A 17646-nucleotide genomic window follows, 5' to 3' on the forward strand; every position below is an offset into this window, starting at 1 on the left:
TGCACGTTTCCGCCGCAAAGTAGCGTCGAGTAGCTGGTAGCCAATGTCCAGAATGGTTCGGAGTGCAAAGGGTTAGTATTGCGAAGACTTATTTATGCACATGCGTGAGGGAAAGATCCTTTCCGTTTTGGGAAAATGAAAATGAGACTCTTCTATTGGGTAGAATCAACACTGAGGTCATTCTACTTAATGAGCTGCGTTCTCTCTAAAGGCCGAAATGACACAGAGCCATAAATGCATGGGGATTGTGAGGTACAGCGCTAACAGCAACATAAAGCCTTGTCTTCTGACGACAATGCTGCTTGTTAAGCAGGTACACTGTGACAGGTCCCAGCTGAGGTTGGACAGAAAACATGAATGGGGCCCTGTCCCTGAGTTGAGCTCTGGGGTGCACGATCCTCAGCACTTGATCCAATAAAAATGTTTCTGAAGCAGCACCAGTGACTGGACCCAGTGCCATCCTCCGTCAGCCTGGTGCAGCCAAGTTTACTCAGCTCAGTATTGAGACCTTAGACAACTGTCCTCAGGCTTCAGGGACCCACAAACACTGCATCCATACAGCCTCTTAAAATTATGATATCTAACCTTTTCATTTTCAGACTAAAATTCGTGTTAAGGATTTCCTAATGGTTATATAATATTCTGCTACTTTTTAATCATTGTCCAATTCCCAAAGTAGGAAGAAATTTTAAACAAGTACACATTTAAATATAAGATTAGCAGTTCTACTTAGTTCTAGTAATCTTTGAATCAAGGAAATCCCTCTCTATTGTGAATTCCTAATTTAAGATTCAAAGTGTTACAGAAACCTAAAGATGAAAAATCCTATGTATTTTCAACAAAATTTGTGCTTATTTTTGGCAGGTAATAAGGTAGATGTGTAATAAAATGTTTTTCGGTATTTTCCATGGCTGGCTTGATTACAGAGTTCTGAAGAACCTGGAGTGGAAAGAGTATATAAGAAAACTATATATAAAATATACTAAGACTGTATGGGAACTGGGCAAATTAGTTTAATAATAGATTTTGTTGTTGTTGTTAATCCTCATCTGAGGATAGTTTTCCATTGATTTTTAGGGAGAGTGGAAGAGAGAGGGAAAGACAGAGAGAAACATTGATGTGAGAGAAACACATTGATTGATTGCTTCCGGCACGAGTCCTGACCAGGGCCCGGGCAGGTGGGGAGCCTGCAACCGAGGTACATGCCCTTGACTGGAATTGAACCTGAGACCCTTTGGTCTGCAGGCTGACGTGGGACATAAAACACTGTTGTCTCCTGAATCCACTGAGCCAAACCGGCTAGGGCAGTGGTGGGCAAACTGCGGCTCGCGAGCCACATGCGGCTCTTTGGCCCCTTGAGTGTGGCTCTTCCATAAAATACCTACTTCTGCGCATGGGCCACGAAGTTTCAATCGCACTGTACATGCGCGCCTGCATGTGGTATTTTGTGTAAGAGCCACACTCAAGGGGCCAAAGAGCCACATGTGGCTTGTGAGCCGCAGTTTGCCGATCACTGGGCTAGGGCAATAATAGATTTTTATCAAACTAAAAATCAAAGAACAATATAAAGTTAGAAGTTACTAATTACCATATTTAATGTTTTATCATTTCTGTTTTGTGTAGACTTAAAAAATTTTAAAATTCTGGCAAACATAACCGGAAATTTAATATGCGAACTGATGATGCATTTGGAGATGAGAAGAAACCTAGTAACGCAGCCTGTCAAGACTCCAGTCAGTTCATCCACTCAGACAACTGACTTCCCTCCTGCTGCCCTGTGACTAGCTCTTAGTACTCTGAGGTGTGTGGACACAGTAGGATCAAGTGCACACGCAGAAAGTCCTCATTCACCCAGGTTTCCCAGCCTGTCGCATTAACACTATCCTAAAGCTCCCCTGTTCACTCCTAAAAGAACTCATGCTCATGTCTTTGAGTCCCAATGAAACACACCGACCAACATTGCTTTGTACTCTGAGGAATAACACGGTGAAACGAGATTCTGTAAAAGCCCAACTGACCTCATCGGGGCTGGAGGCCTGATAGGTGCGGTTCTCATCGCTGAAGTCTTGGTCCACCTCTGCGTACTCAGTCTCCCCGGTCACGCCAGCTCGAGACTCGTATACCGGTGTCACGTTGTGGCACAGCGCAATGGCCGTCACTGCTTCGTGAACTCGGCTGCTCACACTCTTTCTAACTTTGGGACCTGAAGACTGGGCTTTTCTTGGTGGAGTTGAACTGGTATTGTTTCCACTAGCTTGAGAGTGCAGCTGTGAATATGGAAGTCACAAAGTTGAAGACAAAGCATAGCTGACATTGGGACTATGATCATGTATTATCTTGTAAACTAATTAGGGTAAGAAAAAGAGCTTGATTTGATTTACTGCTGATGATCTCCTACATCATATGTACTGGTAGGATAAGGTTTTTATCTGACTGCGGCAAGTGCTGTAGTATTTCCCAGTTGTCAAGTAGCCCCAAATATTTGCTATAATGCTTACCATCTGACAGTTTCCTTTTACTAGATTCAATCTAACTGTGGCATTAACTTGCTGAGTCCTTCATAATCCCTGCTTATTTACTATTTCTAAAAGCAGAGTAAGTTTGAGAGCAAAATAGAATGGTATATAATACATCCTCTTTCATTTTTGTTTACAAATGTTCTACTTAAAATGGTATAAACCTTTGCTGAATACCATAAATCAATCCAGCTTGCAACAGTTTCTAAAGTTAGTGTCCAGTTTTGGAGTTCATAATAACCGATAATGGCTGCATTCTGAGGAAGAGTGACCCCCATGTCATATCTCAAAACCCTGTTCTCCTGAAGCAACGACCCAGTTAGCACTGACGTTTGCTTGGCTCTCATCACATTCAGCTGCATTCAAGGGTCTCAGTTCATCAGCCAAGCGGATGACTTTTATTATTCACCTCCTACTCGGGGGAGGGACACGCCCCCTGACCCCACAGGACTGTCAAACATTTCTTCAGCAACTTCAGAGTCACTTGTGACGATCCTCCTTAGCACCAAGCCTGCCGCTTTTGGACGGGGTGTGCAGAGCCACTGAACCGTGACTACTCTGCCCATCAAATTACAGTGCTGTCTAATGAAGGGTTTAACTTCTCTGCTCAGCTGGCACCCCTGTCAGCGAGCTTCAGACCCCACATCTGCGTTCTGCTCACATGCTGCCGTTACAGCAGAAACTCGCTGACGCCCACCTTCTGCATTAGGCTATGCTCACTGATGGCTGTATAATTTAATTTCGCACAAATCCCATGAAAGATATGCCCTCTATCACCAGTGCTTCCAGTGGGGAAATATAACCAGGTTATAAAAGATTTGTGTACATTACAGTGGACCTAGTAGGCTACTGTCATCTTAATAATAAAGAACATAAGGAGTAAAGTCAATTTCACATAAAAAGGACTGTCTAACCAGGTCATCAACAGATAGCTTTTAGTAAAAAAAAAAAAAAAAAAAATTTAAAGTCCTCTTAAATGGGAAAATATTAAATAAATATTTGCTATTTTTATAGACCCATCTTTCCTTCTTTTATTTTTATCTAGTAAAATCACTTATTTGGAGCTATTATAATCATATCTATAATAATAAAAGTGTCATATGCTAATTAGACCGGACAGCCAAACGACCTTCCAGATGACCTTAAGGACGAAGCAGCAGCTGCGAGGGCCGAGCCCTTGCACGAATTTCGTGCATCGGGCCTCTAGTTCATGGATAATATAAATTAATTTTGAAAAGAACAGATGTCACCTGGTACCATTTCAATCCCAACACAGGTTACTAGGAGAGGAGAAAAGACTTCTATTAATAAATACAGGGTGTCCCCAAAACATGTATACACACTTTAACAGCTGATAGTTCAATTGATGTTACTTTCTCTTCAGCCAGACTAAGCTTTGAAAGGAAATTCATCCTAAAATGCTACTGCAAGTTTGAAACACAGTTGAAATATAAACATTACCTTTATAATTATTCCAAGTGTATATACATTTTTATACACTTTAACAGCTAATATAATTCAATCTTCACTCCTTTTCAGGTTTAACTAATTTGAAATAATGAGTGAAGTCAGACTAAGCTTTGAACAAAGAAAATTTATCCCACTAGACTTTATAATGGGGACACATAAAAGATAAAGTTTACAGTACAAAACTGGCAACAGTTGATGAATTGAGGGTATACAAATACCGAACAAAATGATTCTTGATGTTTGTGATTCCATTGCTTTGTGTTACCAGCAGTGTCTGGAACAGAATGGTCATCAGTTTGAAAACAGGCACTGACAAAAAAATTTACTCCTTTCTGTAGATTATTTTAAATTTTGAAAATTATCTGTATGTTAATAAAAACTGACTTTATAATCATTCAAAGTGTGTATACATTTTTGGGGGACACCTATATTCTGGATTACAAAGTACTCCTACTGAAATGAGTGATATCTGAATTAATAAAGTGCTTTGCTTTGAGTATTTGTGCATGTGTGTGTGCTTGTATGAGTATATAAACATTACATATAACAAATATGTACACACGTGATAAATATGTACATATCATATAATAAATATGTATACACATGATAAATATGCACACATGTACACCTATGATAAACATGCACACACATGATAAAGTGTACGTACATGATAAATGTGTACACATATAAGATGATTTTCATTTGACAGCATCTCAAAAGTAAAGTATATGCTGACTGGAGAATACTGCAGAAGACAGAATTTTCATGGATCTGACAACAGTGCCAACAACACCTGAGCTTTGTCTGAGTGGGAAAAGTGCAAGTACATTCAATCCAGTCTACGCAGACTGGAAGGGAATGATGCAAACATGAGAGTCTGCCAAGTCACCTGGTGTGGCCCCGTGGGAGCCCCGAGGGGCAGGGCCTCGGTGCACTGAGCCTTCGCTGCCCTGGTGAACGATAAGTACTTCTGACCCTGACACACCTTGGCTCACTATTATGTGGGTGACTAGATTCTACAACAAATCTACAAAGAGGCAGAGGAAAAGCCAAGGAAGTGATGACTGCTGACACAGACAGCAGCCTCGCATGGGAGCATCTTCGATTCCCTCGGCTGCTAGGTTTCAGTACTCTGAATCAGTGATTTCAGGTTATAGGACAGGTAGAAGGAAATCCAAAGGAAAGAAACACACAACTTGGGAACAGAGCTATGGAGACTGCAGAGCCTAAAAAATGAACACTGGGAAATGGTCTGTCTCCAACCCCTCCACAGATCTCAACATGATCTGCACTCATGCACTCGCCCGGCCGTGTCCAAAGTCAGGAGCCTGGAATGTCAGGACTCCACTGCCTATGGGACAGGCAAACGCCCTAACCGCCAGGCTGCACCCCGCTATGAAAGCAAAAAGTCCCTGTGCTTGCCACCTTACACAACTCTTCTGGGGCCCAGTGAAAAATCGAGATTTAAGCTATATCATAAAAAAAGAGAGCCCTTATCTATTAGAGACAGACTAAATATTATAGGTGAAATCATGGGATATGTGAGTTTCACTTGAAAAGCACTGGGTGAAGGAGAGTGAACAGGCCTGCAGTTTGCTGCACCTGCTGACATGAATAACAGGTACACAGGCTTCTAACACTGTACTTTTACTTCTGTTTACTGAAAAGGTGAAAAAACAAAAGGATATATGAAAAAGTCTTATTAATTATGAAGAAAACCAGAGGAATTATTATGAAACATCTGATGAAGCATTCTACTTAGTATTTTTGAAATACCATCTTCACAGAATAATTTTATAAGTAGTTCTCTAAGAAAATTTAACATGAGTAAGTGATTTAAGGCTATTATGCCTTGCTTCTACAGTATAGAAATGCCTATTTAAAATTAGTCCAAATCTGTTGCTTGATTTATAAGTTAGAGCTGATGATGGAACTAATGCAATGCTTTAAGATAACGGAAGGAGTTTGCTAGTGCGCAGACCAGCACCTGAGGCTCACCGGAAGTCATACCTGTGTGTAGGAGCTCCTGATGTGGCTCTGGATCTCATCCATTGTGTCTGTCCCATAGGACACAGTGCCCAGATGCAGCCGCTTAAATACCATTTCATTCTGAGTGAGGGTTCCTATGATACAAGGAGCAACAGAAAATGAGAGCATACAGGTGGCTCATCGAGATTGTGGTGTTCCCTCCCCGACACACCTCTGCTGCCACAACCTCTGCTCCATGACAGAGTCTCCTGAAATGCCTTTTGCTGCTCTTTTCATCTTACTAGTGAGGACAAGAAGTGTTCTTCCCAGCATGTCAAGAATAACTTTTAGTAACTTTAGTGATGTGAAGGGGCCTAGTTCTGTGAAGAAAATCTCCCCTCTGCCTGTTGACACAAACGCCATTTTTGCCTGTTCTGAAAACGACAGGCACAAAACTGCAACACTGAGTCACAGCTATGTAATCACATGACAGAGCTCTGCCCGAGCAAGACAACTAGCCCCAAATTAGTGTGTCTATCAGTTAAAAACAACAACCTTATTTTGAAAAATTAAGTATTTTTAATTGAACAGAAGCAGGTGCATCTAAGCCCTGGAGGAAGAGAAAGGAAAGGAGTGAGAGGGAAGGCATTTACTCTGTAGCTGTGAGCTGCTGGTATGCTCACTGACTCCTTGGCAGGCGAGGACAGTGTCCAAGCGATCAGTGGTCAATCCTTGGGACTGCCAGTCGGTTGGGGCCAGACACTAATGTGAGCGTGAGGCAGTGAGGAAGGCAGGCTAAGAGGGGTGCACAAGCAGGTCAACTTTCTGAGAGCTCATGGTTTCGGCTTCCTACCGAAAAGATACACAAGCAGATGCAGTGAAGCAACGTCATGAGAGAGGTGGGTAGAGATACCACCACACTTCAGACAGCTGTTGAGTTTTTATTAAGTGGGAATAAATTCACAGTGCTATATATCTTAGAGCTCTGGAAGGAGACCCTCAACACTTTACGAATCAGTTAATATAAAAATACACTAATATATGCACTTAACTTCGGCCCATCTGGTTTCAGAGTCTGACCTCCTGTGAGGTACACATCAGTCCTGTTTGGATGGCTCTGGTACTGTCTCCCTTAGGCTTCTCTGCGCTCATTTCAAAGCTGTAGATCAATTTGGGGAATAATGCTGCATCTTAACATTATGAGATCCTATGCACTGGTACACTGACTTTATTTTTGATGCTATTGTAAATGGAATTGTTTACTCAATTCTATTTTTGGACAGTTTATTGCTAGTGTATAGAAATACAATTCATTTTGGTATATTGATCTCGTATCTTGAAACCTTACTAAACTTGTTTATTGGTTCTAATACAATTTTTAGATTAGGATTTTCTATATAAAGGTCATGTTATATATGGTTTTGCCTGACAGCTGTGGCGAGAACCTTGAATATTCATAGCAGCATTATTCAATAGGCAAAACCCAGAACAATGTTAATGTCTATCAACTAATAAATGGCAAATAAAATGTGGCATGTCCATACAATGGAATAGTACTCAGCAATAAAAAGGAATGAAGCATTGACACATGCTACAATATGTCAGTTATGCTGAGTGAAAGAAGCCAGTCATTTGAAAAATGCAATAGGCAAATTCACTGAGGCAGTAAGATTAGGAGTTGCCTAGGACAGGATGGGAACGAGGAAGAATGAATGGAGGCTGGTGTATATACAAGTAGGCTTTGTAGAGTGATGAAAACATTCTAAACTTAGATTGTAATGAAGGTTGTCCAGTAGTTATGCCAAATATTGAGAGAGTGATACATCCTGAAGGTCTGTTATTTGATTCAAACATTGTGCAACAACTGCTGCACTTTCTAAAATTCTAACTTGCTACTAAATCAAGTTTTAAGCCATTTAAAACTGATATAGTCAGCATTTTTCATCAAATGAACAATGAAATATGTGTCTGTTACTTTGGCATTTGAATAATTAAGTTTACATCTTGTTGGGTTAAAGATACTGAAATATTTATGCAGACATGCCTTTAGGTGAGTGGCATGTATAATTTCTCACATTTTAAGGTGAATCCTGAAAATGTTTTTTAAAATTTCAAGGAAGTTTTGCTCCCACAGCTGACTGCAGGACTCTGAGCAAGACGGTCCGGGCTGGGGTTGTACTTCTGTGCCCTCAGGTATAGCAGCCAATGTGGGGAGACAACACCAGTTACTAAAAGAATCAGTAATGAAACTTATTTTCCAGATCTTATCTTCCTGACAGTTCCTACAATTTTTATTGTCTTAATATAGCAGAAGTTAGTATGTCCTGAATCTGAAACTTGGCAAAGGGGCGGGACTAACTGAGTCAGGCAGAGGCTGAGAGCCACTAGGTCAGAGCATCCAATGACCTCTAGTCAGGATACTGGCTCCATGGGCAGGAAGTGTCTTTTAATAAAAGGTTTGGTTGTGATTCCTATTTTTTTTTAAAAGGCTGTAGCTCTTTAATAAAGCAGATTTTTGGACTACAATGAGAAAAACAGGCAAAGAGGAAATTAACTTCTAAGGAATAAGTCCTGCAGACGTCGTTCTTGGGATGGTGACAGATGTGACACAACTAGCAGAGGAACACTGTTAGAAAAGCAGATGCAGAGCTTTCTGATCAAATATTCCCTGGTGGTGATTTGGCCTCAGACTAAAACTAGAACCTGCTGCAGCAGAGGAGGGAGAGGTGGTTGCCATAGGAAACAGAGACAACCCGCCCACAGCTCACAGGACTGGCAGCTTCCAGCCTGCACATCACTTCCTGTGAAGGTTCTAGTTCAGCAATGGGGTTGATGGCTGTATTAAAACACAAAGCTTCTTAGAAAACTTCTAATTTACCAAACTGTAGAGTATGCATCAATTCTTTAAACTATCGGACACCATTTAATGTGGAGTCACATACAGTGCTTGCTGTCCATGGGCTTTCTCAAGATGACGTTCCCAGCACTGTAGGATCTGTTCAACTGTGGAGTGTCCAAACACCCCAAGATGTGAACAATGGCACTCACACCCAAATCCACACCGCAGTGACTTTGCCAGCAGGACTGCTTACACATGCCCCAACTGAAGACCCTGTCACCATCTCCAGACAGAACACTGCTCACCCCTCATGAGAGTGTGGCTCGCAGGCACCCTGCATGCTGTGGCAGCAACATGGCCCAGCACAGATGGCTGTCCTAGGAAACGTGAGTGATTCAAGTCCAAGCAACATGGCATTTTGGGTAATGGGTTTAAGTTAATTTGTGAGTCCTCAGAAACCTGTTATTTTAGTGAGTGTTTTCAATAATGGCTTTGTTCTACATGAAGATAAAAACTCCCTAACAAACAAATTAGAGTGTGGCTTTAACAGGCTGAATCAGCACTGTTTTAAAACCTTCGAGTCCTCTGCAGCCTTGTTCTTAACCAGTGGCACCACCAAAGGCACTGGAGAGGAAGGTCCAGCAGACTGACAAGGTGCAGCTCCAGCTGCAGCACTGTTCATCACGTAGCGGCTGTATCTCTGGTCAGTGTCAATATGCTCCACATCCTGGCAGCTCACAGATGCCAACTCCTGCCGAATGAATTACTTTATGTCTCACGCACTGGTGGCCACAGATGTGTCACTATAGCAACATCATTAATTTCAGATCTTACCGGAAACATGCACTCCAATCAAACCTAATTATACCACTCTGCTTTCTTGTCCACAAGAAACTGTAATTCGATTATTGGGGTGCTGCATCTCCCTGCCTCTTCCACTCTGCTCTGGCCAAGGACAGTGGCACTTAGGGAGACCTCTTGTCAAAAAGCTTCTTGATGAAGCACAAACCCAATTTGCAGTACTGTGAAGCCCCACCTCGCCGTTATGTAGCAACGTGGGGCTCCTCAGAGGCTCTTCATTCCAGCCAGAGTGCAGGCTCCTTGGAAGATGTCTGCAAACTGCTTCCCGCCCTCCCTGACACCGAGTTCCACCCGACAACTACCTCCTGTCAGGCCTGCTGCTGCAGGGTGATGGAGGTCATCACGGTGACCCTAAGACCTGAATTTTTTACATGACCAAAGTGAGGAATAGAAATAGAGCATATTACTTAAGTTCCTGGAAAGCACATGCACACAAGTAAACACCAGGAATGCGCCCGTTTCAGGGGCACAGAGGAGTTTCTGGAATCTGGCTGTGACTTGCTAATGCACAGAAATCTATGTGTGCCTAACTGTTCAGTGCCCTCCTGCTGTGCCAACCCCACCACAGAGCCGTGCTCACAATAAGGCTTGTTTAGAGGATTAGGGAATCTGCCCTAGTGCACATGTCATTAATGGACCAGGTCTGCCCATGGACCCCATCCCACTATGTGGACACCATGTTTTTCAGTGTCCAAGTGCAGATGGGGCTGAATCCTATTCACCTGCTTGCAGTGACAGGATAATTAGACAATCAGTGCTCTATTTGCACACCTATGATTTGGTCAGTGTGGCCCTGATGAATGGCCACAGCCAACACTCCCCCGCCAAATGCCTGGGACCCTGACCTGAGGCAACACACCCTCGGGAAGGAGGAGACCCAGTCCTACATGTTTTTATTTCAATTTATTTTTAACTAGAGGTCCAGTGCACGAAATTCGTGCACGGGTAGGGTTCCTGGGCCTGGCTGGGGATCAGGGTTGATTTGTTGGGTGACCAGCAGGGTGATGGGGGGGCCCCTGCTGGCACCTGCCTTGGGCGGCCTGGCATCGCCCACTCACCAGCCCCGCCCCCCCGCTGCTGGTCACCACCCTCTACGGGGTGACCGGCCGGGCAATTGAGGGGCCCCCGCTGGCACCCGCCTTGGCTGACCAGGGGCCTGTGGGCAGCTCCTGCATTGAGCATCTGCCCCCTGGTGGTCAGTACACATCATAGCGACTGGTCATTCCACCAGTCATTCTGTGTTCAGTCGATTTGCATGTTAGGCTTTTATTATATAGGACTAGAGGCCCGGTGCACAAAAATTTGTGCACTGGGGGGGGGGAGGGGGGTCCCCCAGCCAGGCCTGCGCCCTCTCGCAGTCTGGGACCCCTCGGGAGATAACGACCTGCTGGCTTAGGTCTGCTCCCGGGTGGCAGAGGGCAGGCCCAATCCCTAGGTGCAGCCCCTGGTCAGGCTCAGAGCAGGGCCGATTGGGGAGTTGGGGCGCCGCCCCGTCATGCACAGAGCAGGGCGGATCGGGAGGTTGCGATGCCACCCTCAGTCACGCTCAGGGTAGGGCCGATTGGGGGGTTGGGGCACCACCCTCTGTCACACTCAAGGCAGGGTCGATGGGGAGGTTGCGGCGCCACCCCCTGTCACGCACAGAGCAGGGCCAATCAGGGGGTTGGGGCGCTGCCCCCTGTCACTCACAGAGCAGGGCCCATCAGGGGGTTGGGGAGCTCCCCCCTTTCATGCACAGAGCAGGGCCGATCAGGGGGTTGGGGACCTCCCCCCTTTTCCCGCACAGAACAGGGCGGATCAGGAAGTTGGGGGCGCCCCCCCTTTCACACTCAAGGGCAGGGCCGATGGGGAAGGTTATGGCTCTACCCCTTCACACACAAGAGCAGGGCCTGTGGGGGGGGGGGTTGGGCGCCGCACCCTGTCACACACAGAGCAGGGCCCATCAGGGGGTTGGGGCACCTTCCCCTGTCATGAACAGAGCAGGGCGGATAGGAAGGTTGTGGCCCCGCCCCCTGTCACACACAGAGCTGCAGGGTGATCAGGGGGTTTGGGCGCTGATCCCAGTGCTGGGAGGCATATTACCCTTTTACTATATAGGATAGAGGCCTGGGGGCTGGCTGGTTTGCCCTGAAGGGTGTCCTGGATCAGGGTGGGGGTCCCCACTGGGGTTCCTGGCCAGCCTGGATGAGGGGATGATGGCTGTTTGCAGCTGGTCACACCCCCTTCAGGGTGGGGGTCCCCACTGGGGTGCCTGGCCAGTCTGGGTGAGGGGCTGAGGGCTGCTTTCAGGCTGGCGGTTGTTGACTGAAGCTCCCAACCGCTCCTTTTTTTTCTCTTTTTTTATTTTATTCTGGGCCAGCTTTAGCTCTGGCTCTAGCTCTGAGGCTTCGTATCTGGTTTGTTTGCCATTCTATAATCGAAACAATGTATAACTTCAGCTCTGAGATCCCAGCAGGCTGAAAGCTGGTTTCTGGGGTTTTGTTTAGCTTCTTATTTGCAACATAGTACATAGTTGTTTAGAGTTGCAGCTCAGAGGCCGGCAAGTCAGGCGGGGAACGCTGGAGTCCGCAGTCCCTGGAGCAAGCAAGCCTCATGTTCGCTTCCAGCTGCCTGGCTGCCGGCCGCCATCTTGGCTGACAGTTAATTTGCATAAGGATATGCTGATTAAACAATGGGAAGGGTAGCGGTCGTATGCTAATTACCATGTTTCTCTTTTATTAGTGTAGATTATATAGGATTGCTTTGTTCATTTACTTGCCATTCTAATCGGCATGTTTACATTAAGTGTCCCAATTGTTGTGGATACACAGAAATGTAGTTTAACTTTGACAGTGGGTTTATATATGTAAGCTCTCTCATAATTCTAAACATTTCCCTGATGGTTCTTTTAGATTTCTTTGTAAAAGCCACTGAATTTTTCTTTGGGAACAGCTCACTTGTTCATGTTGGCACTCTGATTTCTGTAGGTGATTTTTGGTTTCCGGTTACATTTGTCAATTAAGTCCAGGCTGACTGGTTGGTAAGCAGGATAGTTTCTTCTGTGAATGCTTGCCCTGTGCACCTGTTGGCTCTACATTCAGTATTTCCCTTCTTATGCTTCAGAGTCACTCCAAGTTCAGATGTGCTTTTCTCTGGCTGCTCTCTCAAACAATTTCCAGCAACAACTCCATTTCTGGATCCTTTGACGCCGTTCTGCTTGCTTTCTATATTGTTACAGGCCTGTTCTTTAAACTTCTTCCCATCAGCTCAACACAGCTAGTAAGGGAAACTCCGAAGGCTCTTCCTCCACTGACCTGCTTGAACCCGAGCCCCTCATACTGTTATTTCTGAGTTACTCTTGATTCCTGAGCATCGCATGCCTGGCCAGTACTCAACATCCGTCAAAGACAGGCCCAAAGGAAACCCGAACAGTCCAACACGGGATCTGACAGCACTGCAGTGATCAAATGTATGGCATGGTTGTGAGGCTGCTGTCTCTGCAATGGGGACTTCACATTTGGGATGTGTTTGTCTTCTTTTCCATTTCTCTGTGACGGCTGGACATTCTGCACATGTGCCCTCTGCCATCTTCGCATCCCAGCATGTGTGCTCCATGTGGACTTAGGCTATTGGGTCCCAGCGTGCATGCTCTGCGTGGACTTAGGCTAGCAGGAAGGGTCCTATTCTCTAGTCTATTCTACACGCAAAGGGCTACTGTGCTGCTTTTATCTGGAACCTGCCACTCACTCTACTGATAGCTTGTATCCACCAGTGATTTTCTTGGTTGATCGTTACATCTGCAAACATTTGTTTTTTCTTTTTGTTGTTTACCTTATTTCTACTTTTTGTCTTGCTGCAATGGCTAGAATAATAATAATTAAACAGCAGTGTTGTTAGCAGATTTCTCTTTCTTCTTCCTGATTATAGTGAGAACTTTTCTAATATTTTATTTAAAATGCTGAATTTTATTCAAGACATTTTCTTTACCATTTATACAAATATTATTTTATTTATAGTTCACTAATAATTATTTGGAAATCATAAACCAATAAATCAAGGAGGAATTGAACCTTTAGATCTGGTTTTTATTATAGTGCTGCATTCAAATTGTTTTTTTTTTCTAGTATGTTATGGATTGACAAGAATTCTTTGATGAATAAAAGAAACAAAACAAAATAAAGACAAATATAATTTTGGGCATGGAACCTCAAGGTGAGATAAATTGTTTGTGGTAAGGCTCTTAAGGAGAAGGTCATTGTTAAAACACCAAATTGTTATTTTCTTTTATAGCTCATGTGTCATTCTATAATAAACAAGCAATTTTTGCTCTTAAAAAGCCACTAGAGAGGTGTAATAAAAGCAGTTAAAAATAAGACCAAAAAATCTGTAAGGCTGTAAAAAATTAAAAATATAGAAATGTCATTTCAATCTCTGAGAATGTAATATTTTGCTAATTCTGATGATACTGTGTATATGAGAAGATGAAAATTAGTTGCGTGTCAGTTTTCAAGAGCAGAATCTGAGAAACTCTAAATGTGACTCAATGCACAGACACCATAAACCCACGTGGACTTATACACACCAGGCAACCTGAGGTGCACGCGCGCACACACACACACAAGTGGTACCTGTCTTATCCGTCAGCAGGTACACGAGGCGGCCCAGCTCCTCTGGGATGGTGCTGGTCCGGACGACTGTGCCGGGAATGTTCTCATCCCTCATCATCATCCACCCATATGCTGCTTTACCCATGTCCAAGTTCACACGCAAACTGCCAAATAAAATCATCACATGGTTAGTGTGAATACTAACATGCTCATGATTTCCATCTAAATTTATTTATTTATACACATTATCTTTAACTTTACACGAAATAAGTAACATTGAATTTTAGACTTTGAAATAAGTGAACTTACTGTCTTTTAAGTCAGCAAACCTTTCTACACCCCAGGACATGCCTGTAGGTGACAGTGAAGTAGTTACTCATGCTGTCCTCCAGCGTGATCTGTGACATCGGATGGGAAAGAAAAAGATGGGCTGTTTTAAGTGCCTTGGGCAGGCAGGGTGCCAGGCTGCGTCCCACTGGGAATATCTGAAATGGGTCTTGTTTTATAACAAGAACCTATACTCCTTGGTGGCATTATCTCAATCCTAAGCAAGGTTTCTGATGGAGTCACAGATGTTGAGGTCCTTCTAGAATTGCATCAATGACTTCTCAGTGTCTTCCTCAGTTGCAGCAAAAACCTGGGCAAAAGTCATCTTCAGGGAGTAGGCTTTAAAAGCTGTTACAACCCCCTGATCCATTTGATCAAAGAGGTAATGTTTGGAGAAACAGCACTTTGATATTGGGAAGAACATCACCAATAAAAAGAGGATGCCATGAGCATTATTAACAATAAGCAAAATCTTGAAAGCTATGTTCTTCTTCAAACAGTACTTCTCTATTCCACTGGCACAGCAACTCAGGAGGGCATCGTGGAGGAGGAGCTGGATCTCCCGTGACTTCTCATTGTTCCTGCAGGACACTGGCAGCGGTGCTTATTGACGAGCTTGGAGGCCCTGCGGTTCTCACTATCCCCATTATAAAGGGTTTCAATTTGTAACCTGCAACACTGCCACCAAGCAAGATGGTTATCTCATCCTTAAAAGCCTTGAAACCAGCACTGACTTGGTCCCCTTAGGGATGAAAGTCCTTTCAGGCATTTATTTCCACAATAGTGAGTTTCAGCCATATTGAATATTTGCTCTGGCAAGTAATTTTCCTCCACAATCACCTTCTCTAGAGTTTACAAAAATTCTTCAGCTGACTTCACATGAGCACTTACAGGCTCACAACTCACTCTCACATTACAGAATAAATAACAATTCTTGAATAGTTTAAACCACTCACAACTAGCAGTAAATTCAACACAGTAGTCAGGTCCAGCCTTTTCTTTCAATATTGTTTTGCTTTGGCCGTGGTCGTCATGGTGCTGAGTGGGATATGTGTTTGTGTTTGGTCTTCAATACAGGTCATCAGTCCCTAGCCGGTTTGGCTCAGTGGACAAATTGTCAGACTGTGGACTGTCAATTCTGGTCAATTGCACGTACCTTGGTTGCAAGCTCCCGGCCCTGGCAACCAATTGATGTGTTTCTTTCACATCGGTGTTACTCTCTGTCTCTCCCTCTCCTTTCCACTCTCTCTAAAAAAAATCAATGGAAAAAATATCCTTGGGTGAGAATTAAAAAAAAAAATACAGGCATCAGAAGTTTCTCCATGTCTGATGGAAGCTCTTTCTGAACTTTTTGTTTTAGAAGGAGAGCAGAGAGACAGAAACATCAATGAGAGAAAAACATTGATTGGCTGCCTCCTGCACATCCCTTAGTGGAGATTGAGCCCTCAACCCAGGCATGTACCCTGACGGGGAACTGAACCAGTGACTTTTGGTGCAACCTTACAATGAAGGTATGTTCTGTGACAACTAAGCTAAAATAAAGACAGTTAGAAAATTCAAATATACTTGTAAATGAAGAAATAACTTTGTAATAACCATGGATCAAAGAAGAAATCACGATGCAAATTAAAAAACATTGTCAAAATATGAAAACTTGTGGGATGCAGCCTAAGCAGTACTCCTATAGAAAGAAATTCATAGCTTCTATTGCATGTATTCAAAAAAGAAAAAGCGCTGAAAACTAGTGAATTAAGCATCTATCACAAGAAGTAAAGATAATAAAAACCAAAGAAGGTAGGAGGAAAGAAATAAAGTATGGTACTATTAATAAAAAAGAAATATATCATATAGCATAGAGGAGATTTTTCTACAACTACTGAAGCTGACAAACCTATTGGAAGACTGAAAGAAAAAAGGAAAGATAACTAATTATCAGGAAAGAAAACAATCCTCTCTCTATGGGAGATTATAGGAAAATATTATGAGCAAGCTTTTGTGAATAAATTAGAATACTTAGGTACAGCTGACACGTTTCTTAAAAGCCATAACTTTGCAAAACTGACACGAAAAGAAATAAAAATAATTTGAAATTAAGTTTTGTAACCCTTTAAAGTCAACTATTTAAAAAATATCTACAGAGAAACCAAGATGGCGGCATAGGTAAACACCGGAAATTGCTACCTCGCACAACCACTTCAAAAATACAACTAAAAGACAAAACGGACATCATCCAGAACCACAGGAAGGCTGGCTGAGTGGAAATTCTACAACTAGAAGGAAAGAGAAAAGCACACTGAGACTCAGAGGAGGTGTGGAAGTAAAGTGCAGAGGTACGAAGGCGCATGTGGAAAGGGCTGGCAACTGAGGATGTGGCGTACGTGGACAGGGCTGGCAACTGAGCACATGCTTGTCTTTTTCAATGGGGAGGGAGTCTCAAGCTCCCGACTGCTCTGAACTCCAGTTCCAGGAGAGTCTCTGGGGACCCAGACTCATACAGGGAGAAACTGGACTGTCTGGCAGCGGGTGGAACTCGAGGGCGGCTTTCTCTCAGAGGAGCTTGCAGCGATTACCGGGACACTGAGACTTGGGGACTCTTAGGGTAGGACTGAGGAGCAGCCATAGCTGCATGCTCCACCCTGTTGATCCCCTGAGACCCTGCCCCACCCAAGCTGTGCGCAGAGGCTTTTGCATATGAAAGGCCTGGCCCTTTGCAATCTGAAAATTACCTAACAAACTGCAGCTGGGTCAGAGAGACCCAGAACTTCCAAAAGGAGGCCCAAGGCCCCACAGCAGCTTGCACTGCTTCACAGCTGTGCCTCATCTGGGCACCTCCAAACCCCAAACAAAGAAGAGGAATCTGCAGATCTCTCCATAGCTCCTGCTGGGTAGTCTCAGGCAGAGGCTAAATTAGCACCTCCTTAGAGATCCAAGAGCCAGTGTACCCAGTGGTCAGAGTGGGACCATCCATATTACAACTCCTCAGATCCATAAGGGACATACTCAGGGGGCAGACTCAGTGAGCACCAAAGCCCCACTGAAGCAAGTCTTGCCCAGAAGGGTGTCTCCAGCACAGAAGTTC

At 43.9% G+C, this 17646-nt stretch overlaps 1 protein-coding gene across 6 annotated transcripts in view; it reads right to left on the reverse strand.

The window, feature by feature from the left end:
• Positions 1-17646, reverse strand: part of ATP9B (ATPase phospholipid transporting 9B (putative)) — a 139314-nt gene that overhangs the window by 26022 nt on the left and 95646 nt on the right. For all 6 annotated transcript variants that reach the window (XM_023761177.1, XM_023761180.1, XM_023761178.1 and 3 more), the window contains 3 exons: positions 14262-14404; positions 5997-6109; positions 2019-2267 (listed from right to left, as the gene is read on the reverse strand). In XM_023761177.1, coding sequence (XP_023616945.1) covers positions 2019-2267; positions 5997-6109; positions 14262-14404 — 505 coding nt within the window. The remainder of the gene's footprint in view (positions 1-2018; positions 2268-5996; positions 6110-14261; positions 14405-17646) is intronic.

This window comes from Myotis lucifugus, unplaced genomic scaffold (genome assembly GCF_000147115.1).
Source record: "Myotis lucifugus unplaced genomic scaffold, Myoluc2.0 scaffold_200, whole genome shotgun sequence".
Taxonomy (NCBI): domain Eukaryota; kingdom Metazoa; phylum Chordata; class Mammalia; order Chiroptera; family Vespertilionidae; genus Myotis; species Myotis lucifugus.